The sequence below is a fragment of the Chiloscyllium punctatum genome, chromosome 24 (assembly GCF_047496795.1).
Source record: "Chiloscyllium punctatum isolate Juve2018m chromosome 24, sChiPun1.3, whole genome shotgun sequence".
Taxonomy (NCBI): Eukaryota; Metazoa; Chordata; class Chondrichthyes; order Orectolobiformes; family Hemiscylliidae; genus Chiloscyllium; species Chiloscyllium punctatum.
In genome coordinates this window covers 58,269,728-58,294,504 of record NC_092762.1, presented here as the reverse complement: position 1 = coordinate 58,294,504, position 24,777 = coordinate 58,269,728, and the positions used below count along the sequence as shown (strand labels likewise).

General features: G+C 41.5%; 1 protein-coding gene across 1 annotated transcript in view; it reads left to right on the top strand.

Annotated features, from left to right (window-relative positions):
- grin3bb (glutamate receptor, ionotropic, N-methyl-D-aspartate 3Bb) overlaps positions 1–21,825 on the top strand; it is a 79,778-nt gene extending 57,953 nt beyond the window's left edge. The window contains exons 4-9 of the mRNA XM_072593919.1: positions 1,299–1,444; positions 15,146–15,261; positions 16,685–16,836; positions 17,477–17,641; positions 18,414–18,481; positions 20,980–21,825. Of these exons, the coding sequence (XP_072450020.1) occupies positions 1,299–1,444; positions 15,146–15,261; positions 16,685–16,836; positions 17,477–17,641; positions 18,414–18,481; positions 20,980–21,376 (1,044 nt within the window). The 3' untranslated portion in view covers positions 21,377–21,825. The remainder of the gene's footprint in view (positions 1–1,298; positions 1,445–15,145; positions 15,262–16,684; positions 16,837–17,476; positions 17,642–18,413; positions 18,482–20,979) is intronic.
- The last annotated feature ends 2,952 nt before the right edge of the window (positions 21,826–24,777 follow it).

The following is a 24,777-nucleotide window of genomic DNA, read 5'->3' as shown; positions in this document are numbered from 1 at the left end:
AAGGTGGCAATGCAGGTTGATAGAGTGGTCAAGAGGGCATATGGCATGCTTTCTTTCATTGGACGGGGTATTGAGTACAAGAGTTGGCAGGTCATGTTGCAGTTGTATAAGACTTTGGTTCAGCTACATTTGGAATACTGTCTATAGTTCTGGTCGCCACCTTACCAGAAGGAAGTAGATGCTTTGGAGAGGGTGCGGATGTTGCTTTGTATGGAGGGCACTAACTATGAAAAGAGGTTGAGTAGTTTACGATTGTTTTCATGAGAAAGATGGAGATTGAGAGGGGACCTGATTGAGGTCTACAAAATCATGAGAGGTATAGACAGGGTGGATAGCAAGAAGTTTTTCTCCCAGAGTAGGGGACTCAATTATTAGAGGTCACGAGTTCAAGGTGAGACAGGAAAAGTTCAAGGGAAATATGCATGGAATGTTCTTTATGCAGATGATAGTGGGTGCCTGGAACATGTTGCCAGCTGAGGTGGTAGAGGCGGGCACAATGGCATCATTTAAGATTTATTGAGATAGATGCACAAATGGGCAGGGAGCAGAGCAATACAGGTTTAGGAGGCAACAGGTTTAGTTATAGGATCTGGATCAGTGCATGCTTGGAGGGCTGAAGGGCCTGTTCCTGTGCTGTAATTTTCTTTGTTCTTTGTTCTTTGATGTTGCATTGATCTCCAGATGAGTAACATCGTGATTTTGAAATTCTCAAGTTTGTTTTCAAATCCCTCCTAGACTTTGTCATCCTTAATGTAGTGATCTCCTGGAGCACAATAACAACCTGAGAAATTTGAGTTCTGGACTTTGGAGCATTCACTATTGTAAATGCTGCACCATTGATGATCATATCTTCAGAAAACTCCAGGCTCTGAAATTTGCTCCGTACACCCCTCCACTCTGCTTCTCGACATCCTCATCTTCCTTTAAGACACTGTTTAAAACATCCTCTTTTACTAAGCATTTAATCATTTGACCTAATACCTCCTTTATTATAGTTTGGTCTCATAGTCTGTTTACTAATACCTCTGTGAATTGGACATGATGGATTAGCCATGGTAAATGAGGGGTTACTGGATAGGGTGGCTGGGTCTGGGTGGGATGTTCTTCAGGGGCTCATTGCAGACTCAATGGGTGGAATGGCCTCTTTCTCCACTATTGAGATTCTATGATTCTATAATCCTTTCTGAACATAAGATGAGTCAACTTGGAATGTTTTGTCACTTTAATTATACATTGTTGTTGGATGGTATGCATTACTTTTCCAAGTTGAATTTAGCTTTGTTATATTTGTTGTTCAGCTTCATCATCCGTCTCAGGGTTTCCGGTTTGGAACAGTGCGAGAGAGCAGTGCTGAGGACTATATGAAGATGAGTTTTCCTGAAATGCATGAGTACACAAGACGGTTCAATGTTCCAACTACATTGGATGGAGTGGCACATCTGAAGTAAGCAAAATGACAATGCAGTTACGACATAACATTGTATCGATCTGTGTCATTTGTATGCACAGGCACGTAAAGCAATTCTTTGACTGAACTCAATAATAAACGCACATTGCAGATTCACAATGTTCTGATATGAGATACTGATGATAATACAGCTGCTGTTATTACAGGACAAGTCAGATCTCAGATTTAAATCTGGTTTGATAGATTATATTTTTCTGGTTTACTGAAGTATTTGAAGGTGGTGAAACACAAACGTGCAATGTCACAGATTTAGATTTACTAATACAACTGAATTGTGCAAACAAAATAACAATAATATAGAATAAACTGTTTACATATAACATGTTGAAAGATTTTGAAACACATGGTAAAATATGATCCCACTAATCCCAAAACAGTTATTTACAGTATTCATATCAGAATGTATTGTTTTCTCCACTTCACATAGGATTTGACTTAGCTGAAGCCTCAATTGCTGGTCATGAGAATCTAATAGCCTCTTCCTTGATTCATCATATAACTGAGCATAGATCTTCTTAGCTTCACATAACCCTTTCAGGATTATGATCAACTACTCCTGGTCTGGAACTTTTAAACCAAACTCCTTACACTTTTCCTTCACAATCCTAAACTACTTCCCTTTCTGGAAGCAATTGTTTTACACGTTCAGCTTCAGCCAAGTCTTCTGCAGAACAACCAAACTAAATCCCAAAAACATTTTATCCAGCAATGTATGATTTCCCCTCAACCCAAAACAACAATTCCGGAATCTTTGATCTGAAAGCTGAACATGTTACAATGTTTACTCTGTACAGTTGTAAACCTTCCCATTGTAAACAAATCCCCATCATTCGCAAAGACGTTTCCCTCTCATCCTGTGTTTTAAAAGAAATGACCATGACTACAAGCATACTACAGGTTAATCGTTTGATCCTTTCAGACACAGAGAAAATCAATATGCCACTAGTTCAAAATTCAAATATCCAAAATAAATTACATTGAAAAATATATATAAACACACCTCCCATCACATCTCCCCCAAAAAAGAATGTCAATATAACTGTAGAAGTATTTCCATTTTTTATAAAGCAACTTAACAGCATTTTTATGTCACACTAATAGTAATAGCAAATTGACACTAAACATACAGTAAGTTATACAGCAATCTTATTTTACATTGGTTCATCTGCACCATATCACTTAATGTCCTTCACATGTGCTCTTAATAAAGTGTCTGCTATAAAATTGCCATTTACCAGCATAGAGTCATAGAGATGTACAGCATGGAAACAGACCCTTCGGTCCAACCCGTCCATGCCAACCAGATATCCCAACCCAATCTAGTCCCATCTGTCAACATGCGGCCCATATCCCTCCAAACCCTTCCTATTCATATACCCATCAAAATGCCTCTTAAATGTTGCAATTGTACTAGCCTCTACCATTTCCTCTGGCAGCTCACTCCATACACATACCAACCTCTGTACGAAAATGTTGCCCCTTAGGTCTCTTTTATATCTTTCCCCTCTCACCCTAAACATATGCCCTTTAGTTCTGGACTCACCCACATATCAAAAGACTTTGTCTATTTATCCTATCCATGCCCTTCATGGTTTTATAAACCTCTAAAAGGTCACCCCTCAGCCTCTGACACTCCAGGGAAAACAGCCCCAGCCTGTTCAGCCTCTCCCTGTAGCTCAAATCCTCCAACCCTGGCAACATCCTTGTAAATCTTTTCTGAACCCTTTCAAGTTTCACAACATCCTTCCGATAGGAAGGAGACCAGAATTGCACACAATATTCCAAAAATAGCCTAACCAATGTCCTGTACAGCCACAACATGACCTCCCAACCCCTGTACTCAATACTCTAACCAATATAGGAAAGCATACCAAACACCACCTTCACTATCCTATCTACCTGTGACTCCACTTTCAAGGAGCTATGAACCTACACTTCAAGGTCTGTTTGTTCAGCAACAATTTCTAGGACCTAACCATTAAGTGTATAAGTCCTACTAAGATTTGCTTTCCCAAAATGCAGCACCTGGCATTTATCTGAATTAAGCTCCATCTACCACTTCTCAGCCCATTGGCCCATCTGATCAAGATCCTGTTGTAATCTGAGGTAACCTTCTTCGCTGTCCACTACACCTCTGATTTTGGTGTCATCTGCAAACTTTCGAACTATGCCTCTTGTGCTCACATTCAACTCATTTATCTAAATGACAAAAAGTAGAGGACCCAGCACCGATCCTTGTGGCACTCCACAGGTCACAGGCATCTAGTCTGAAAAACAACCCTCCACCACCATCCTCTGTCTTCTACCTTCGAGCCAGTTCTGTATCCAAATGGTTGGTTCTCCCTGTATTCCATGTGATCTAACCTTGCTAACCAGTCTCCCATGGGGAACCTTGTCGAATGCCTTACTGAAGTCCGTATAGATCACGTCCACCTCTTTGCTCTCATCAATTCTCTTTGTTACTTCTTAAAAAACTCAATCAAATTATGAGACATGATTTCCCACACACAAAGCCATGCTGACTATCCCTAATCAGTCCTTGCTTTTCCAAATATATGTACATCCTCTTCCCCAGGATTCCTTCCAACATCTTGCCCACCACTGACGTCAGGCTCACTGGTCTATAGTTCCCTAGCTTATCCTTACCACCTTTCCAACCACTTTATCCAACCTCCACTCTTCCAGCACCTCACCTGTGACTATCAATGATACAAATATCTCTGCAAGGAGCCTAGAAATCACTTCCCTAGCTTAGAGCATAGAAAAACATAGAAAAATACAGCGCAGTACAGGCCCTTTGCCCTCGATGTTGCGCCGACCGAAGCCTACCTAACCTACACGAGCCCAATAACCTCCATATGCTTGTCCAATGCCCGCTTAAATGACCATAAAGAGGAGCGTCTACCACTGCTACTGGCAGGGCATTCCATGAACTCACAACCCGCTGAGTAAAAAATCTACCCCTAACATCTGTCCTATACCTACCACCCCTTAATTTAAAGCTGTGTCCCCTAGTAACAGCTGACTCCATACGCGGGAAAAGGTTCTCACTGTCAACCCTATCACTGTAACCCCTAATCATCTTGTACGCCTCTATCAAATCTCCCCTAAACCTTCTTTTCTCCAATGAGAAAAGTCCCAAGTGCCTCAGCCTTTCCTCATACGATCTTCCTACCATGCCAGGCAACATCCTGGTAAACCTCCTCTGCACTCGTTCCAATGCCTCCAAATCCTTCTGAAAGTATGGCGACCAAAACTGCACACAATACTCCAGATGAGGCCGCACCAGAGTCTTATACAACTGCAACATGACCTCAGGACTCTGGAACTCAATTCCTCTACCAATAAAGCCCAGTACACCATATGCCTTCTTCACAGCACTATTTACCTGGGTGGCAACTTTCAGAGATCTGTGTACATGGACACCAAGATCCCTCTGCTCATCCACACTACCAAGTAGTCTACCATTAGCCCAGTAATCCATCTTCTTGTTACTCCTACCAAAGTGAATGACTTCACATTTAGCTACATTGAATTCCATTTGCCACTTTACTGCCCAGCTCTGCAACTTATCTATATCGCACTGTAACCTGCCACATCCTTCTTCGCTGTCCACAACTCCACCGACTTTCGTGTCATCCGCAAAATTGCTCACCCAGCCTTCAAGCCCCTCCTCCAGGTCATTTATAAAAATGACAAACAGCAATGGTCCCAAAACAGATCCTTGTGGAACACCGCTAGTAACTGTGCTCCAAGATGAACCTATACCATAAACTACTACCCTCTGTCTCCTTCCAGCCAGCCAATTCCTAATCCAAACCTCTAATGCACCCTCAATGCCATACCTCCATAGTTTTTGCATTAGCCTGCCATGGGGTACCTTATCGAACGCCTTGCTAAAATCCATATACACCACATCTACTGCTTTACCCTCGTCCACTTCCTTGGTCACCTTCTCAAAGAATTCAATAAGGTTTGTGAGGCACGACCTGCCCTTCACAAAACCATGCTGACTATCCTTGATCACATTATTCCTATCCAGATGTTCATAAATCCTATCCCTTACAATTCTCTCTAAGACTTTGCCCACAACAGAAGTGAGACTCACTGGCCTATAGTTACTCGGGCTATCCCTGCTCCCCTTCTTGAACAAGGGGACCATATTCGCTATCCTCCAGTCTTCTGGCACTGTTCCCGAAGACGATGACCTAAAAATCAAGGCCAATAGCTCCGCTATCTCCTCCCTAGCTTCCCAGAGGATCCTAGGATAAATGCCATCAGGCCCAGGGGACTTATCTATTTTCATCCTTTTCCAGTGTTCCCGAGACCTCTTCCCTATGTACCTCAAGGCCATCCATTCTAATCACTTGTGACTCAATATTCACATCAGCAACAGTATCCTGTTCCTGAGTGAATACTGACGAAAAGTATTGATTTAGTGTCTCACCAATCTCCTCCGCCTCCACACACAACTTCCCACTACTATCCTTGACTGGACTGATACCTACCCTAGTCATCCTTTTATTTCTGACATACCTATAGAAGGCCTTTGGATTTTCCCTAATCCTACCAACCAAGGACTTTTCATGTCCCCTTCTCGCTGCTCTTAGCTCTCTCTTCAGATCCTTCCTGTCTACCTTATAACTCTCAATCGCCCCAACTGAACCTTCACGCCTCATCTTTACGTAGGCCGCCCTCTTCCCTTTCACAAGGGATTCCAATTCCTTATTAAACCACGGCTCCCTCACAAGACCCTTTACTCCCTGCCTGACTGGTACATACTTATCAAGGACACCCATTAGCTGTTCCTTGAACAATCTCCACATATCATTTGTGTTCTTCCCTTGAAGCCTATTTTTCCAATCCACGCATCCTAAGTCATGCCTCACCGCATCATAATTTCCCTGCCCCCAGCTATAACTGTTGCCCTGCAGTGCACACTTATCCCTCTCCATCACTAGAATAAAAGTCACCGAGTTGTGGTCACTGCCCCCGAAGTGCTCACCTACCTCCAAGTCTAACACCTGGCCTGGTTCATTACCTAGAACCAAATCCAGTATAGCCTCACCTCTTGTTGGCCTGTCTACATATTGTGTCAGGAAACCCTCCTGCACACATTGGATAAACACCGACCCATCTAACGAACATGAGCTATAGCTTTCCCAGTCAATATCTGGGAAGTTAAAGTCCCCCATAACAACCACCCTGCTACTTTCGCTCTTCTCCTGAATCATCCTTGCAATACTTTCCTCTACTTCTCTCGGACTATTAGGAGGCCTGTAGAAAACTTCGAACAGGGTGACCTCACCTTTCCTATTTCTAACCTCTGCCCATACTACCTCAGATGGCAAGTCTTCCTCCATCACCCTTTCTACTGCTGTAATACTATCCTTGACAAGCAATGCCACACCTCCCCCTCTTTTACCCCCATCTCTGACCCTACTAAAACATTTAAACCCTGGAACCTGCAACAGCCATTCCTGTCCCTGTTCTACCCACGTCTCTGTAATGGCCACAACATCGAAGTCCCAGGTACCAACCCATGCTGCAAGCTCACCTACCTTATTTCTTATACTTCTGGCATTGAAGTATACACACTTCAAGCCACCTTCCTGTTTACAGGCACCCTCCTTCGAGATCGATGCCATGTTCCTAACCTCCCTACACTCCAGGTCCTGCACCCTAAAGCTACAGTCCAGGTTCCCATGCCCCTGCAGAGTTAGTTTAAACCCTCCCAAAGAGCACTAGCAAACCTCCCCCCAAGGATACTGGTGCCCCTCAGGTTCAGGTGTAGACCACCCTGTTTATAGAGGTCCCACCTTCCCCAGAAAGAACCCCAGTTGTCCAGAAACCGGAATCCCTCCCTCCTGCACCATCCCTGTAGCCACGCATTTAACTCTTCTCTCTCCCTATTCCTCGACTCTCTATCACGTGGCACGGGTAACAAACCAGAGACAATGACTCTTTTCGTTCTAGCTCTGAGCTTCCAACCTAGCTCCCTGACAGCCTGTCTAACACCCTCACCCCTCTTCCTACCTATGTCGTTGGTGCCAACGTAGACCATGATCTGGGGCTGCTCCCCCTCCCCCTTGAGGACCCGGAAAACACGATCAGAGACATCACGTACCCTTGCACCTGGTAGGCAACATACCAATCGTGAGTCTCTGTCACCCCCGCAAAACCGCCTATCTGTGCCCCTCACTTTTGAGTCCCCAATAACTATCGCTCTACCTTTCTCCGCCCTTCCCTTCTGAGCAACAGGGACAGGCTCCGTGCCAGAGGCCTGAACCTCGTTGCTTACCCCTGATAAGTCATCCCCCCCACAAGTATCCAAAACGGTATACTTGTTCTTGAGGGGAATGACCGCAGGGGATTCCTCTCACTCCCCCTCACTGTCACCCATCTCTCTATAACTTTCGGAGTAACTACTTCACACATAGTTCTAGGGTACACCTCGTCAAGTCCTGGGGATTTATCCACTTTTATGTGTTTCAAGACATCCAGCACTTCCACCTCCATATAATGGAGATTAAATTTCTCCTTCAGAATTTTCTCTAATAGTTTTCCTCCCATTGATGTAAGAATCAGTGGTCTGTCTTTCATTGGAGAGTGACGAGTTGAGTGTTATGCGACATAAAATTCCTCACTTAAAGTGTCCTTCTTAATTCCACTGGAACTCTTACAGTAACCCCACTGTTGGTGTCAGTTTTGCACACCACTTTGCACCAGTAGCTGAGTCACCTCCTTTCTCTTTTGTCTCACAGGTACCAGCAGGATGTCCACTATCTCTGTGGAGAAAATGATAGTTCTTCCAGAGGTAACCGCCTTGACCTCTGAAGGGGATCAAAGGTTTCAGGAAGAAGGCAGGAGAATGGGGTTGAGAAACGTATCAGCCATGATTGAATGGTGGAGCAGACTCGATGGGCCAAATGGCCTAATTTCTGCTCCTATGTCTGATGGTCTTATGCAGAGGGAACACTAGTGGATAAGTTGATCAAGAAGGAATATGGCACACTTGCCTTCAACCATTGGGCATAGAGTACAAAAATTAGGAAATCATGTTGCAATTTGGCCACGTTTGGAATATTGTGTAGTGTTCTAGTTGCCATATTGCAAGATGGATTTGGAGAGGTTACAGAAATTATTTATCAAGATGTTGCCTGGCTTGGAGGGAGAGATAGCTATGAGGAGAGATTGGATAAACTTGGTTTGTTTTCACTTGAACATAAAGGATGAGGAGCGATCTGATAGAAGTTTACAAAATTATGAGAGGCATGGATAGAATGGATAATGGGAGTCGTTTTCCCAGGGGAGAAATGACAATGATTAGGTGACAGGTAAAAGAGTTTAAAAGCAATGTGAGAGGTACATGTTTTTAAACAGAGGTTGGTAAATGTCTGGAACATGCTACCAGACAAAGTGGTTGAGGTGGATGCAATAGCAATTTTAAGAGGCATCTTGATGGATATTCAAATAAGCAGGAAATGGAAGGATAAGGACCACATCGAGGCAAAAGCTTTTCAGTTTAGAAAAGCATTATGCGTCAGCACCAGCTTGGTCGGCTGAAGGACCTGTTCCTGTGCTGTACTGTTCTTCGCACTCTCTTTGTTCTCTCTTTCACATCCAAGCCCAGGCACCTCTGCTCTGCTCACTCCGGGTGTGGCAGCAGCAATTCACCTTCACACCCGAGGCTCCACAGCAGGATGTCTAGGCCATTGACTGAGGACTGCTGGCCAGTAAGGCAAGCTGCCTGGATGTGCGACTGCACTAATTGGCACAGCAAGGCATGGCAGGGGTGTTGTGAACAAGCACTAAGAGACCAACGGATTAACCCTGAGGTGCAACTTGGTCCATTCCATGAGGTGGCTGCCTTTACCTGGCACAAAATATCCACGAAGCAGCCATTCAATATTAGTTGCTGTGCAACTTCCAATGCAGGTTCTGAATGTCCTGAGCTGCCATGATGTTTGTGAGGCATGTCTGTGGTTGAGGGGTCTGGTGACCATTGATCATGCCATGAGATGTTGCTTGATCCTGAGCAACATGGAGGCTGTCCACAGCCAGTGAGGAGCTAAAGTTGCCAGGTACCTCCTCTTTTTCAAAGTCAAGAGTTCTCAATATTTAACTTGCTCAGCATATGAGCTCGGAAGGTGAAAATTACTGATGTGAGTTACGGTGTTAATAAAGTATTTGACGAGCAATAATCCTCCTTCTTTGGCCATCTGCTGCTCCTCAGCAAGGAGCTCACTTCACCATTCGACAAATAGACAAAGATGCAACAGCTTGCTCCCAACATTCAGATGGACCTCATTGGATAACTCACTGAATTCTGAAACAGATTCTGTGACAGCACACACTGTTCAGCCACTTGTCAGATCCTGCCCATTGTCTCTTCAGTTGTTGAAGACTTTTGCTAACATGCATTCAGTTGCTTTGAAAAATTACTAACAGGTCATCCAATCCCCATCTCATCATCTTAGAGTAAAAAGCCCCCACACTGATGTCACTGGCATCAACAGCCAGCATGGCTAAAACCAGGGGAGCTGTCAGCAGTGCTTTCAAGTTTTCTGACATGCTTTAACACTCTGGAATCCATTCAAATTTTCTTCCGTTCTTCAACAGAATCATAATGGTTCTGAAGCTCTCAATAAAACCTGCAATAGAATCTACTCACGACAACGTAAGGCAACATTTCACATTTTGTTCTTGGCAAGGGAAAACAGCCTGTACTTTCCCTTCTTTAGCTGCTACTTGGCTTTGTTCCACAATGTGGCCAAAATAAATCACATTTGCCTTGGCAAAGTTACTCTTAGCCAGATTTATCACCAAATTGTTTGTTTTTTTGTAGCTGATCAATGTAGTTCAGTTGAGTGGTGTAAATGTTCTTCCCGAGTTGGACCAAACACAATCAACCAATCTCAGTAAACCTCAAAATTACAGATTCCTTCTATCACTTTTGGTTAATAATTGGTGCATTATTGATTCCAAACAATAGTCATTTGCATTGATAAAGTATATCTGGTTCTTTGATGCTATCAATCAAAGAAACTTGTCAGTATCCCTTTAGCAAATTGACCTTTGTGATAAATCATGCATACCTAATTGATTCAAAGTAGTCCTCCAGTCTTGGAATAGGACATGATATGAATTTTGTTACCACTCGCCTTGTGATAAACAATACAGAGCCTTTGTGACGTATCTGGTTTTGGCACCATCACAATAAGTGAGCTCCAGCTATTATGACTTGGTTTAGAAATGTCATTGCCTATTATGAACTTAATCTCTTCCTTTGCTTGTGCTAATCTGTTCAGATTGGGTTTGGGTCTGTAAGGGAATTGTTTCATCGGTAGTATGTGTCTTACATTAAAGAATAACAAACCTGTTTATCTTTCCTTATTTCCACAAATTAATATAATTCTGTAATAGCCTTTGTAAGTCATTTCAGTTGTCCGCAGAATGAAAAAACATGATGTTATCTTAACCTTTTAAGCATCTTCATGTTTCCAATCTATTTGCTGGAGTATCACCAATTGAGTATTCAATTTCTGGTGGATCTCCAACTGTTCTAATGTTTCTATTTCACTTGCTATTTCTTTCACCACCATAAGTATGCTTATATCCTAGATTTCATCCTTGTCATAGTATCTTTTAATCATGTTAACATGACACAATCACTGATTCTTTCTTTTGTCTGGACTATTCACTACATTATTCCCCTCAGTGAGTTTCTCTCTGATGTGACAAAGTCCAATGAATCTTTCTTATAAAGGTTTTACAGAGACTGATAATAACAATTTGTTTCAGGGGAAAAGAAAACTTTGGTCTTTTTAATCAGCTTTAGTTTTCACTGTGTATTGAACATCCTTCAAATATTTTTTAGCTAGCTCACATGCTTTGGTGACCTTTTTGTCTAACTTAAAAACATATGTAGAAGCATTGTTTTTGAACCCTGATAAATCCAGTTGTTTTTAATTGGTCCTCTCACCTCATGTCCATAAATCAGTTCAAAAGGACTAAATTATACTCATTAGAAGCAATCCTAATGGTGAATAGCAATAAAGGAATTCCTTTATTCCAATCATTAAGACATTCTTGACAATAAATTGTAATCATAATCTTCATACTTAATGTCATCTTTCCAATGGTCCTTGAAGTTATAAGCAAAAGATATAAATTGTATCATTCCCAAAATAATCATAATTTATTTGAACATTTTTAACTTAAAATTTGAGTCTTGATCTGATTGTATTTCATTAGGTAATCCATATCTTGTTAATAATTGAACTAACATTTCCACTGTCTTTTGGTAGTAATTTCCCCTAAACACACTGCTTCAGGAAATTTTGTGGTTAATGATTAAAATATATTGATTCCCATTCCTGAGTTTAGGTTGGTGTACTACACTATCTATTAAAGTCCTGCTGAATGGTTCTTCAAAAGCCAGTTTCATAATTAAAGCCACAGGTTCCATCGAGGACTGGGGTTTCCCCATTATCTGCCATGTATGGAATGTTTGACAAGATGTGACTACATTTTAATGTAATGCAAGCAATTAAAAATATTTTAATATTTTAGACTTTTTCCGAATATCTATGTAACCTACTGTTGGAATTCCATGAGCCACTTATAACTTTTCACTCTGACACTCAGTTGGAATTAATATCTGATGGACCACTGTCCATTCCTCATCAGCTGATACTTGAGGTGGTCTCCTTTCATCATTAATACTTTGCCTTTCCAGTAATAACTCTCTAGTACTGTTTCTGCTTCAATTTCTGAGTAGGCTGTTTGTTGTAACTTTTCCAATTAGGAACTCATCTGTCTTCCTTTGCTTATTTTCTGCTGCTTTATGTCCAGAATTATCATATACTCTGTACTTTCTTAAAATAAACACAGATTCCTTTTAAATCCACTGAATTAAAAAATCCCACCAAATGCTCCCAGTTGTTATGATCTCAGTTAATGTTGTTACTGAACAACTTCTAACTTTCTAGGTTTTTCATTCCAATGAAATCCTCTATATAAACATTTCCTAAAGACAATCCAATTTCTACAGGCAGGGAAGAGATGACAGGACATTCCCCTTTTATCCAGCTCTCAACCGACCGCAAAGACACGTGTAAAAAGAAAATTGTTTCAATCCCTTTGAGTGCTATAACTCTCAAAAATAAATGATAGATTTTCTCATAAGTTTCAAAGAAAAGAAAGATAAATTTTTGTTACTGAACAGCAGAAATCTATTTGCAATAACATTCAGTTCCACTCTCAAGCAAACACACACTTAGGGAAAAGTGATTACAAAAGAGTAACGTACTCACACCTGAAAAATTAGCAGGAATCACTGTGACACTCACTTCTCCTGAGATGTAGTCTTGATACATTGCAGGCCTGTGAAGAAATAGGGTCTGAAGATTACAGATTTACAATGGTTTACTGTCTGACATGAACAAGTGTCCCTGTTTCACTCCAGTCGAGATCTATTGAACCCTTCTTTTGTAAACATTATTTGCTCCTTCACATCGGTAAGTAAAGGCTGGTCTAAATTCTCTGGCTGTTGGTGGATCCTAGTCAGCGCCTGTTTCTTGTCTTGTCTGGATTTTTTTTCTCATTTTTTGCTATTCCATAAATGTGCCTTATTAAATGTCCCTTAGCAGGAGCCTTGTTTCTGTCTTTTGACCATAGTATCTGTCTTTTATTTTCCTCTCAAGTGGTCTCTGATGACTCAGCCATTGTCAAACAATGGGACACATTCTTACCGTCATAGTAGAAAACATTTTTTGCCAAATCCATTCTTTGAAATTCCATTCTGAAGCTAAAAGAAGTTAGTAAGTCTATTGTGAACCATTTCTTCAATTATTGAGTAATGACAATTACTAATCCACAGAAGTCTATTGTATTTGCATACTGTCTCAACAGTCTGTTTGTATTTTATCATTTTGCCCTGACGTGAATGCTGGTTCCAATGCTTCGTGTAGTTCTATTTTTACTGACATGAATAAAAGGGTCACCTGACTCAATCTTATTTTTAAAATAATATGTCTTTTCTCTAAAATCCATTAGCCCATTTTGTGAGTGTGTGTGCATGTCTGCGGAATACTTGCTACTAACATAAAACCTTAAGGTTTCATGGTTTTGTACAGTGATAAATTTTACTATAAAATTTGGAACTGTAATACATGTACAATTTATTTCTAACACTCAGAATAAACATATGGTAATCATGGGTGCTATATCAAACCTTCTTTAGAGCACATCACATAGCAAATGTGATCAAGAAAAATCAGTACCCCCCCTTAGATATTAATGATACAGTGGGTCATCAAGTCTAATTAAACTTCACTTTTGCCAATCTGACCTTGAAACCCCCTCTCAGAAGCTCCTCCATCATGGACTGCTTCAATGACTGTGACTGTTTTGGTTGATAATGATGTCAACCAGCTGGACCTAATAGAATATGAGTTCCCCAATTGAGGCTGTTAATCTGGTCCAATCAGGGAGCCCTGGTGGACATAAAAGGGTGAGAGACACTCTGGTACCTGACTCTGAATGAGGCAGTACTAAAGTCAAGGACTGTTCATGTATAAATAAAGGGTGACTTGTTGATGGGACACTGTCCTCTGTGAAGTTATTTCACTCCTCAACTGTAAAAACTGAGCTCCAGTACTTATTCTTTGGCATAGCTCCAGCTTATCACTGATAGTAAGTAAAGGTAGGGTTTTCTGTACAAACAATGCAGAGAGAAAAAGAAGGATTTCATCACACTGTCATTGCAGAGTCAATGCTACAGTAGATTCGAGTATGAATTGATGGCTGCTCTTTTAGAGATGCTGCTGAGCCCCTATATATCAATCACCCAATGACAGAAAATCTCAAAAATCTTTAGTCAGCTGAAGTGAACAGTGAGTGTTGTTCCTTTATCATTGACCATTAAATCTGTAGTACTATTTCTAATCCAATGTCACATACAAAATGCTTTCAGGAAAAGTGAATTTTGTGTAATTCACTTTCATCACAATAACTAATATTTGTATACTCCAAAATGATGTTATAAGCAAAATTTTAATATTACAATGAAATGTATCTCCTGCAGAAATTCAATTTGCCCACTGATCTAAACGTTTCAATTGAAGACCTCAGTGTTCCATTAATGTTAGCCTTAGGTTTGTTACTTTAAGATTCTGATCACTAAATACAGATTGTGAACTTTGTGCATATGCACTGTACCCAATTTTCTGGGATGTATCAGTACCAGTGATTTAATTGAGCTGCTGAAGAATTCTCTGTAGCTTCTATACATTTCTGCTCGCTTGTTTTTCAAAATCCTTTGTAGAAATATGGTTAGAAAATTTATTGCAGTTTGTATCAAGTATTGTTCTTAAATAAAGAGATATGCATAAAAGAGAAACTTGATTTAATGACCTTTCCAAATGAATGCACTTGTAACAATGCAGTACTACTTCAATAGTGCATTGAAATCTTAACCTAGGGGATTGTGTTTGAATCTGTATTACTGTATATTTAAGTATAGTGGTGAGAGAGCTGTGAACTGTACCACTCTAAGAACTTTAGAGACAAACAGTTGCAGCAATTGAGATGAGACATCCTGGTAGAGATAAAACTTTCTGTTCTGTAAAAGGCAGAGATCTCACTTTTAATTACAATTACTTTGAATTGCAGGAGTGATCCATCAAAACTGGATGCATTTATCATGGACAAGGCTCTGTTGGATTATGAAGTGTCAATTGATGCTGACTGTAAGCTGATAACAGTGGGGAAGCCATTTGCCATCGAAGGTAAGAAACTACTGTTCTGAGCTGTACAAAGTTAAAAATTACACAACACCAGGTTATAGTCTAACAGGTTTATTTAGAAGCACTAGCTTTTGGAGCACTGCTCCTTCATCAGGTGGTTGTGGAGTATAAGATCATAAGACACAAGAATTTATAGCAAAGGTTTACAGTGTGATGTAACTGGAATTATATATTGAGAAAGACTTGGATTGTTGTTAAGTCTCTCATCTTTTAGAATGACCATGTTGGTTTTAATTCTTTCATAGATAAATTCCTGAACTTTTTTGAAGTTACATTCTCAGGTGAACTTTAACGGTAGGTGCCATGTCGGTCCACATAATGCATTGAAGGTGTGACATGCCCTGTGTGAGTTGTGTACAAGTCAGACAAAAACTCAGAAAAATTAAAAGCAGCATTTTGTCACATTCTGAATTCTTATAAAATTAGAATCAAATGCAGAGATCTTCCTTGACAGTGCTTTATTCGCATCCTTTCTCCAACCCGGTGCTCCAGTTTCCTCCCACAGTCCAAAAATGTGCAGGTTAGGTGGATTGGCCCTGGGAAATTGCTCAGTGTCCAGAGTGTACAGGCTACATGGACTAACCATGGAAAATGCAGGGTTACAAAGATGTGGGTGGGGGGTGCACATGGTGGGATGCTCTTCGGAGGGTCAGTGTGGACTTGATAGGCTGAATGGCCTACTTCCACACTATAGGGATTATATGATTCTAAAAGCCACAGCTTTCAGCTCGGGCCTAAAATGTACGTTTTACCTTGCATCAGATTAGGCATTCTCCCTCAGACTTTACAGCAACACAGTATTTCCTTTATATTTGCATTACGAATGCACAATGTGATACCTAATCTTAGATATCAAGCAACTGTCAAATAAATCATAAAACTAATAAATAACTTCATTTTTCTGATGTTCGTTTGACTTGATTGGTAACATGTGCTCCTCTAATGTCAAGAGCTTGTACATTCAAGCTTGTTGACAGAATTTCAGCACATAACTGATATAGACACTTCAACATGGTACTGAAGGAGAGCAGCATCATCAAAAATCCATTTTTTGCATGAGATTTATACCAAGGGCATATCTTTCTCTACAGGGAGATGTTAGGAATCCCATGGCACTACTTGAGGAAGCACAGTGAATGATGCCAGTGCCCTGGCCTTATCATCTATCTATTTGAATAATTAGCCAGAATTATGGCTCTTTGCACTACTGATTATACATCTCAGATTACCAGTCTGTGCTAAGATGATCATCGCTCTGCCAGCAACTGATTTCATAAGTCAGTGCTTTAAAATTTGGACAAGGGCTCAGGTTCCTGAGAAACGCCTGCCTGTTTTATTAACCTCTTTAGGATTCACTGCTGTTGGTGAAGATCTAAACTAAAATATTTTTCTTTTGTCTTTATAGGGTATGGAATAGGCTTGCCCCAGAACATAGGGTTAAATTCCAACATTTCTGAATTGATCAGTCGCTACAAATCTGATGGATTCATGGATATGCTGCATGACAAGTGGTACAAGATGGTCCCATGTGGAAAACGAACGTTTGAGGTGACAGAGGTGAGAAACATGAAGCCTATTTGTTCCCAGCCTTATCTAATATTATTAGCTAAAAAATATTCACAAAATCTGTCCTTACTGTCAATGCATTTGGGGGGGAGCTTTGCATCTGTAAGTGTCATCAGAGCCAATATTACACTATTACAGCCTCCAATTAGTTTCATAGGTGATGCCATTCTCTCTACCCCATCTGAAGTTCATTCCATGTTTTGTTCATTCCGGTAAGGAACAGCTTCCTGAACATCAGTTCTACATCTTGATGGTGTACTTGTGTTATCCTGTTCTATCAAACCTATTTAGTTTGAAGTAACTTTTAGTACCTGCCTTTTTCATTACTTTTTGTGTCTCATATGCCTCATTAAGGTCACCTCTCAGTCACCTTTGCAGTGAATATGTAGATAAAATGAGTCAGCTACTGATTGGCAATCAAATCAGGAGACTCGCATTCCCTGTATGCTGACAGCAGCTAATATGTCTCATGGAACACAGAACTGTGAATGTACTGATGAATGTCCTCTTGTCACTCTGGTGCAATACATCTGAGACCACGAGAAGCTGATGTCTGTTCCAACACACAGTCTCACACTGACTTCTCCCTAACTCTTTTCTGAGACTAAAATTTGAAATATGTTTTTTGCAGACATTACAAATGGGCATTAAACATTTCTCAGGGCTGTTTGTTTTGCTGTGCCTGGGCTTCGCTGGCTCTTTACTGACGACTGTTGGGGAACAGATTGTCTACAGACTGGTCCTGCCAAGGATTCGGAAACGGAAAAGGTTTAAGTATTGGCTCCACACAAGCCAGGTGAGACTTTTCATACCAACACTTTGCTCATTACAACTTGGAAAATCAAATCGAAAATCGTTGAACTCTGAACTTTATTCACTCTCAGCCTTTTAATACAAGGAAACATAACATGCACATCCAAAACTAAACCTTCATTTAGTCTACTCATATGATGGTAGGTGAATTCCCCATTAATACTCACCAGCTGAATACTGTTAAATTACTGAACTGAAATGCAATTTACACAGTCCAAAGTGAGGAAAGCATTGAATAATTTAGAATCAATGCAGTAGCAGATGGTACGTGGATCCTTGTGTCGTTGAATTGTGATTATAATCAGAAGACTCTGGGCAATGATCACCTTATGTTGTCCTATGTATGCTGAAATGAGGCAGCATAAAAGGAATCTTGGGAGCAGTTTGCTCACCAACCCATGTCTCATTATGTAACTGATCCTCCAGACCATGAATGCTCCAGGTGCTGGAGAATCAGCAGCGTCTGCTGAAATACCTGATCACAGCTAGACTTACAGTGGTATTCCCAATATCCCAGTATCACTGTATTCCAGGAAATGCATACATGGAGTCACTGACTGGAGTCTGCATCAGGCTTTGCTGTCCTGACTGTACAGTCCTCTCATTCACTGCCCAGCCACACTCAGAAACGACACAATACTTTTCAAGTTGTTTTCTGACTTTGTTTGTCACCTGATTGTTGGTCTTTTATTTATGACCAAGTGCAGTAAATTCTGTTGTCTCAAGTGATAACAGATTATCATTCCTTTTTGTAGAAAATCCATCGCGTTTTAAATATGAACTTTGAAGAGCAGAAAATTCAGAAAGTGAAGACAGATAAAAGGTGAGGCTTTTATATGAATATATAAATAATTAGAAATAACTGCTCTAAAGGCAGTATTGGTCAAGGAATAATATAAAATACAGAGTTAATATTGATAATAAATTGAAATCAAGCCCCAATCCCTGACCCCGACCACTTATTTGGCATTTTTTATACGTAGGATTCAAAATCAAGATCCTGTTATTCAGAGGTACATAGAAGATTGAAGTTACTTTTTAAAATGGGAAGGAAATATGATGCAGAGTTTGCAGAGGTGGAGGTGATATCAAAGTCAACAGCAGTTTGATTTGCTGAGGAGCACAGAACTAGGACCAAAGGAGCAGTAATTGGCCATTCAGCCCCTCACATTCCACTATCCTATGATGATTTATATTATAGCTCCAATAGGCAAAAGTGAGGACTGCAGATGCTGGAGATTAAAGTCCAGATTAGTGTTGGAAATAGTAGGTCAGGCAGCATCTGAAGAGTAGGAAAATCGACATTTTGGGCAAAAGCCCTTCATCAGGAATGAAGGCAGGGAGCCTCCAGGGTGGAGAGATAAATGGGGGTAGGGGTGGGGCTGGGGAGAAAGTAGCCAAGAGTACAATAGGTGGATGGGGGTGGGGATGAAGGTGATAGATTAGATTAGATTACATTACATTACAGCGTGGAAACAGGCCCTTCGGCCCAACAAGTCCACACCGACACGCCGAAGCGCAACCCACCCATACCCCTACATTTACCCCTTATCTAACACTACGGGTAATTTAGCATGGCCAATTCACCTGACCTGCACATCTTTGGACTGTGGGAGGAAACCGGAGCACCCGGAGGAAACCCACGCAGACATGGGGAGAACGTGCAAACTCCACACAGTCAGTCGCCTGAGGCAGGAATTGAACCCGGGTCTCTGGCGCTGTGAGGCAACAGTGCTAACCACTGTGCCACTGTGCCGCCCATAGGTCGGAGAGGAGGGTGGAGCAGATAGGTGGGAAGGAAGATTGGCAGGTAGGACAGGTCATGAGGATGGTACTGAGCTGGAAGTTTGGAACTGGGGTAAGGTTGGGGGAGGGGAAATGAGGAAGCTGTCCTTTCCCAGTACTACTCTAATCTAGACTCTTATAGCTCCAATAACCTACCTTGGCTCCATATTGTTTAATAACCTTGGCTATTGTAAATCTGCTTGCATTAGGTTTCAATTTAGTAACTGAGTTCGTATCTGCTGCTATTTTTTGGGGAGTGGTGCTGTTTCATAACCCAGTGGGTGGCATGGTGGCACAGTGGTTAGCACTGCAGCCTCACAGTGCCAGAGACTGGGTTCAATTCCCACCTCAGGTGACTCTTTGTGTGGAGTTTGCACATTCTCCCCGTGTCTGCGTGGGTTTCCTCCAGGTGCTCCAGTTTCCTCCCACAATCCAAAAATGTGCAGGTTAGGTGAATTGGCCATGCTAAATTTCCCGTAATGTTAGGTGAAGGGGTAAATGTAGGGGAATGAGTCTGGGTGGGTTGTGCTTCGGCGGGTCGGTGTGGACTTGTTGGGCCGAAGGGACTGTTTCTACACTGTAATCTAATCTAATTCTCTTTCCTGAATAGTCGAAAAGTGTGGAGCTGGTAAAGCAGAGCAGGAGAGTCGATGTTTTGAGTATAAGCCCTTCATCAGGAAGCTCTTCATCTTCTCCTGCTCCTCAGATGCTGCCTGACCAGCTGTGCTTTTCCAGCTTCACACTTTTCGACTCTGATCTCCAGCGTCTGCAGTCCTCACTCTCTCCTCTTTACTGAATAATCCAACCCCAATTTTAAAGATTATATACCCTTGTTCTTAATTGCCTGCCTATGGAAAATGTTTGTCTCTGTCAACCCTGTGAATTCCTTTCAAAATCCTGAAACTTCAATCAAATTATCATTTAGCCTTCTATGTATAGCCTCCTATCTATAGCCTTCTATAGATCTAGTTTACATAATCTCCCCCCATAACTCACCACTTGGGAATCCTGTTTACATTCTGCTGAATCTATTCTGCACTCCTTTCAAGATCATTGAATCCTTTCTAATCTGTGGTGTCCAGAAATGTAGACAGTATTCCAAATGTAGCCACATTGGGCTTTGTGCTAGAGGGGATAAGGTGAATTATTGGGTGAGGCCAGATGTTCAGCAAAAGCAGCCAAAGTTGTAACAGTTTACACCCATGGAAAAGCATTTGGATTTACACCTGATGACCAAGAAGAAACAGGAGGATATTGGGATAGATTAAACATTCCACGAGATACCATTGGAGATGGGACAAAATGCAATGTTATTGCTAGAGAGCAGATTAAGTGATATAACATAGAGGTTGTCTTGATAATGTTTTGACTGTTGGGCCTGATTTAGCAAATAGTGCTCAAAGTGCTGACACCTGAAAGAAATAATGTAGTTATCTCAGATGTTCTGCATGACTTAAGAGCTGAGCAATGAGTTACCCTTGAGCAAAGCTGAATAGATATGTGGAAAAGGCATGGTAATAGCTTTGTGTTTCACAGATGCACCTTGCAGAAGATCCAGAAGGTGCCACCCACTACGGTGCGAGTGAATTCCCAGGCAAGGTGGAACAATGTGAGAAGGGCAGTGGTCAAGGGCAACAGGAGGACCCAGTCTGAGCTTCAGGCCTGTCCACGGGATCCTTACATGGTCAAAGCAGAAAAGGAACCGCCTGGGGTGATCTGTGAGAACGGCGGGATTGAGCACTATCAGCAGGGTGAGAAGAACGTACGTGACATTGAACTAAAAGAATTGGAGCAAAGGATACAGGCGATCAAAGAGCAGCTGCGAATTGCCATGAACAAGAGGGATGAATTAGCTGCTTGCATTGATCTGCCTAAAGACAGTCACCAAACTCCCACAGACACTGGCAGTAAAGAAAATCATGACAAGAGGTGATGGTGGCCGTGAGTTTACACATAAGTGGACCTTTTGATTGAAAAAAAAAATTGGCTGCAACCTTTCAGAGATCTTCACCTGACCATTTGGAATTCCATAAAGCACATTTCAGAGCACTTTTGCTGCATGAGCATCACTTGCAAGCTGATTTAAATAGAAGTTGACACTAACTGATGCAGTTATTTTTTAACTATCACAGAAAAATTCAGGTGCTTTCACTGAACCTGAAACAGAGCCAATTCCAGGATGTTTAATAATAAAAATCTTAAGCCTATGTACCTAAAATCTGCATAATATTGTCACAGAATCTGAGGAAACCTACTTCACCAGCATCAGAATAGAAAGGGTTGGAGGGTGGTGGGCAGGGATAGAAAGACTATTTTGAAACTGCAATATATAAAATGTGTCGATTTGCTGCTAGTCTCAGACAATCGTCGTTGCTACTTAACATTTCAGGTAATTGATATGTTTTTCTTTGCTATTAATAGTTGATATGCTTGGTTGCAATAGACATTAAAAAGAAACCACCTTTGACTTGAATTGCTACAACATTAGCAGGACTATTGTTTAAAAATCAAGACACCGAGTGCTCGGACTTTCTCATCACAGGTCTTTGAAACTAGAACTCTTCACCTTCTTTGATATTGCCTTCCATACACATATACAGTAGCAAACTTAATATGGTCAATCATTAATTGCTGATATCCCTTTATTGTCTCCCATCTCTTTAAACAGGCTGTCACAAGCTAAAACAAAAGTAGGCTCTATTAATAAGGGACGATAAGTGAAGAGAAATGATCTTGGTTTAGAGAACCAAAATATAGAGTTAGTTTGGATGGCAATATGAAATAAAAAAAGATTATAATGCAATAGAATTTCACATCCAGTTTGAGGGTGGGAAATCTGAGTCTGAATTTATTGTCTTAAACATAAATAAAGGCACGTAAAGAACAGACTTGCCTAAAGTGAGATGAAAAATATGTTAAAAGATGCTAAGGAAACAGGGGCAAATAGTTAAGAAAATATTTCATAATTGTTAACAAAATATATTACAGTGTGAAGGAAAACTGCTATGAGAAGGATGCAGTATCTGTGCTAACTATAGGAAGTCAAGCATAAACTTGAAAAATATATATTCAGCACTAAAAACTTAGCTTTCTCGAAAATTTTAGAAACAAGCTGAAAATGACTTTAAAAAGACCCAGATTGATTAGATTAGATTAGATTACCTACAGTGTGGAAACAGGCCCTTCGGCCCAACAAGTCCACACCGCCCCGCCGAAGCGTAACCCACCCATACCCCTACATCTACATCGAGATCTACATCTACCCCTACCTAACACTACGGGCAATTTAGCATGGCCAATTCACCTGACCTGCACATCTTTGGACTGTGGGAGGAAACCGGAGCACCCGGAGGAAACCCACGCAGACACGGGGAGAACGTGCAAACTCCACACAGTCAGTCGCCTGAGGCGGGAATTGAACCTGGGTCTCCGGCGCTGTGAGGCAGCAGTGCTAACCACTGTGCCACCGTGCCGCCCATAAATTGGGGAATAGCTAGCAAAAAAATATAAAAACGTGTGTATAAAAGAAAGAGACAAGTGTAACATTTATTAGCTCCCCTCCTTTATCAGCATTCTGCAGGAATCATTCCCTCCAGGATACCCCAGTTCATTGAATCATAGAATAGAGTCATAGAATCCCTACAGTGGACAGACAGGTGATTTGGCCCCTTGAGTCCACACGGACCCTCCAAAGGGCATCCATCTAGACCCAACCACCAACGTTATACACGTAACCCTGATTTCTCATGGCTAATCCACCTATCCTGCACATCTGTAGACACTCTGGGTAAGAGGGCATGGCCAATCTGCACATCTTTGGATTGTGGGAGGAAACCCATTCAGACACAGGGAGAATGTGCAAGCTCCACACAAATAATCGCCCCTGGCTGGAATCAAAACCAGGTCCCTGGCACTGTGAGGTAGTATGCTAACCAATAAGCCACTGTGCTGCCCCATTCTTCCTCCACTCCCCATACCTTCATGGCACCTTCCCATGAAATCAGAAAGTGTAATACCTGCCTGTTTACTTCATCCCTCCTCACTATCCAAGGCCCTGGACATACTTTCCAGGTGAAGTAGTGATTTATTTGCTATATTTGTTTACAGTTAGTCTCCCCTACATTGGGGAGATAAAATGCAGACTGAGTGATGGCTTTGCAGAACATCTATGCTCTTTTGGTAAAATGAACTTCCAACTGTCTGCCACTTCAACACCCCACAGTGTTCCCTTGCCAACATCTTTGTCTCAGGTCTGCTGCAGTGTTCCACTGAGGCTCAGCCAAGCTCAAAAAACATCTCATTTTCCACTTAGGGTGAACAACATGGTAGAGAAAGTTGAGATTCTGCAGAGAGAATGTAGGAAACTAGGTAGGACATTAAAAAATAGGCTCTCGAGTGAAGGAGATTATCTCAGAGTGCAACAGGATCTTGATCAGATGGGCCAATGAGCTGGGGGGTGGCTGATGGAATTTAAATAAATGTGAGGTGTTGCATTTTGATAAAGCAAACCAGGGCAGCACTTATACAGTTAATGGTAGGGCCTTGGGGAGTACTGCCAAACAAAGAGATCTAGGGGTGCAGCCGCATCATTCCTTGAAAGTGAAGTCACAGGTAGACAAGGTGGTGAAGAAGGTGATTGGCACATTTTCCTTCATTGGTCAGGGTAGTGAGTACAGGAGTTAGGATGTCATGTTGTGGCTGTTCAGCACGTTGCTCACAGAGTCATAGAATCAAAGAGATATACAGCACAGAAACGGACCCTTCCATCCAACTTGTCCATGCCGACCAGAGATCCTTAATCTAGACCTATATGCTAACATTTGACCCACATTCCTCTAAACCCTTCATATTCAAATATCTATCCAGATGTCTTTTAAATGTTGTAATTGTACTAAACCCCACCACTTCTTCTGGCAGCTCATTTCATAAATACACCACCTTCTGCATGAAAAGGTTGCCCCTTAGGTCCCTTTTAAACCTTTCCCCTCTCACTCTAAAACTATGCTTTCTAGTCTGGAATCCACCACCCCAGGGAAAAGACCTTGTCTATTTACCCTATCCATTCCCCTCATGATTTTATAAACCTCTATAAGGTCACCCCTCAGCCTCCAACACACTAAGGAAAACAGCCCCAGCCTGTACAGCATCTCCCCATAGCTCAAACCACTTTTGGAATACTACATACAAATCCAGTTGCCTTTATATAGGAAGGATGTTTTTAAACTTGAGGGGGTGCAGAAAAGATTTAGAAAGATGTTGCCAGGATGGGAGCGCTTGAGCTATAGAGAGAGAGGCCGAATTGGTTGATGCTTCTCTCCCTCGAGAATTGGATAT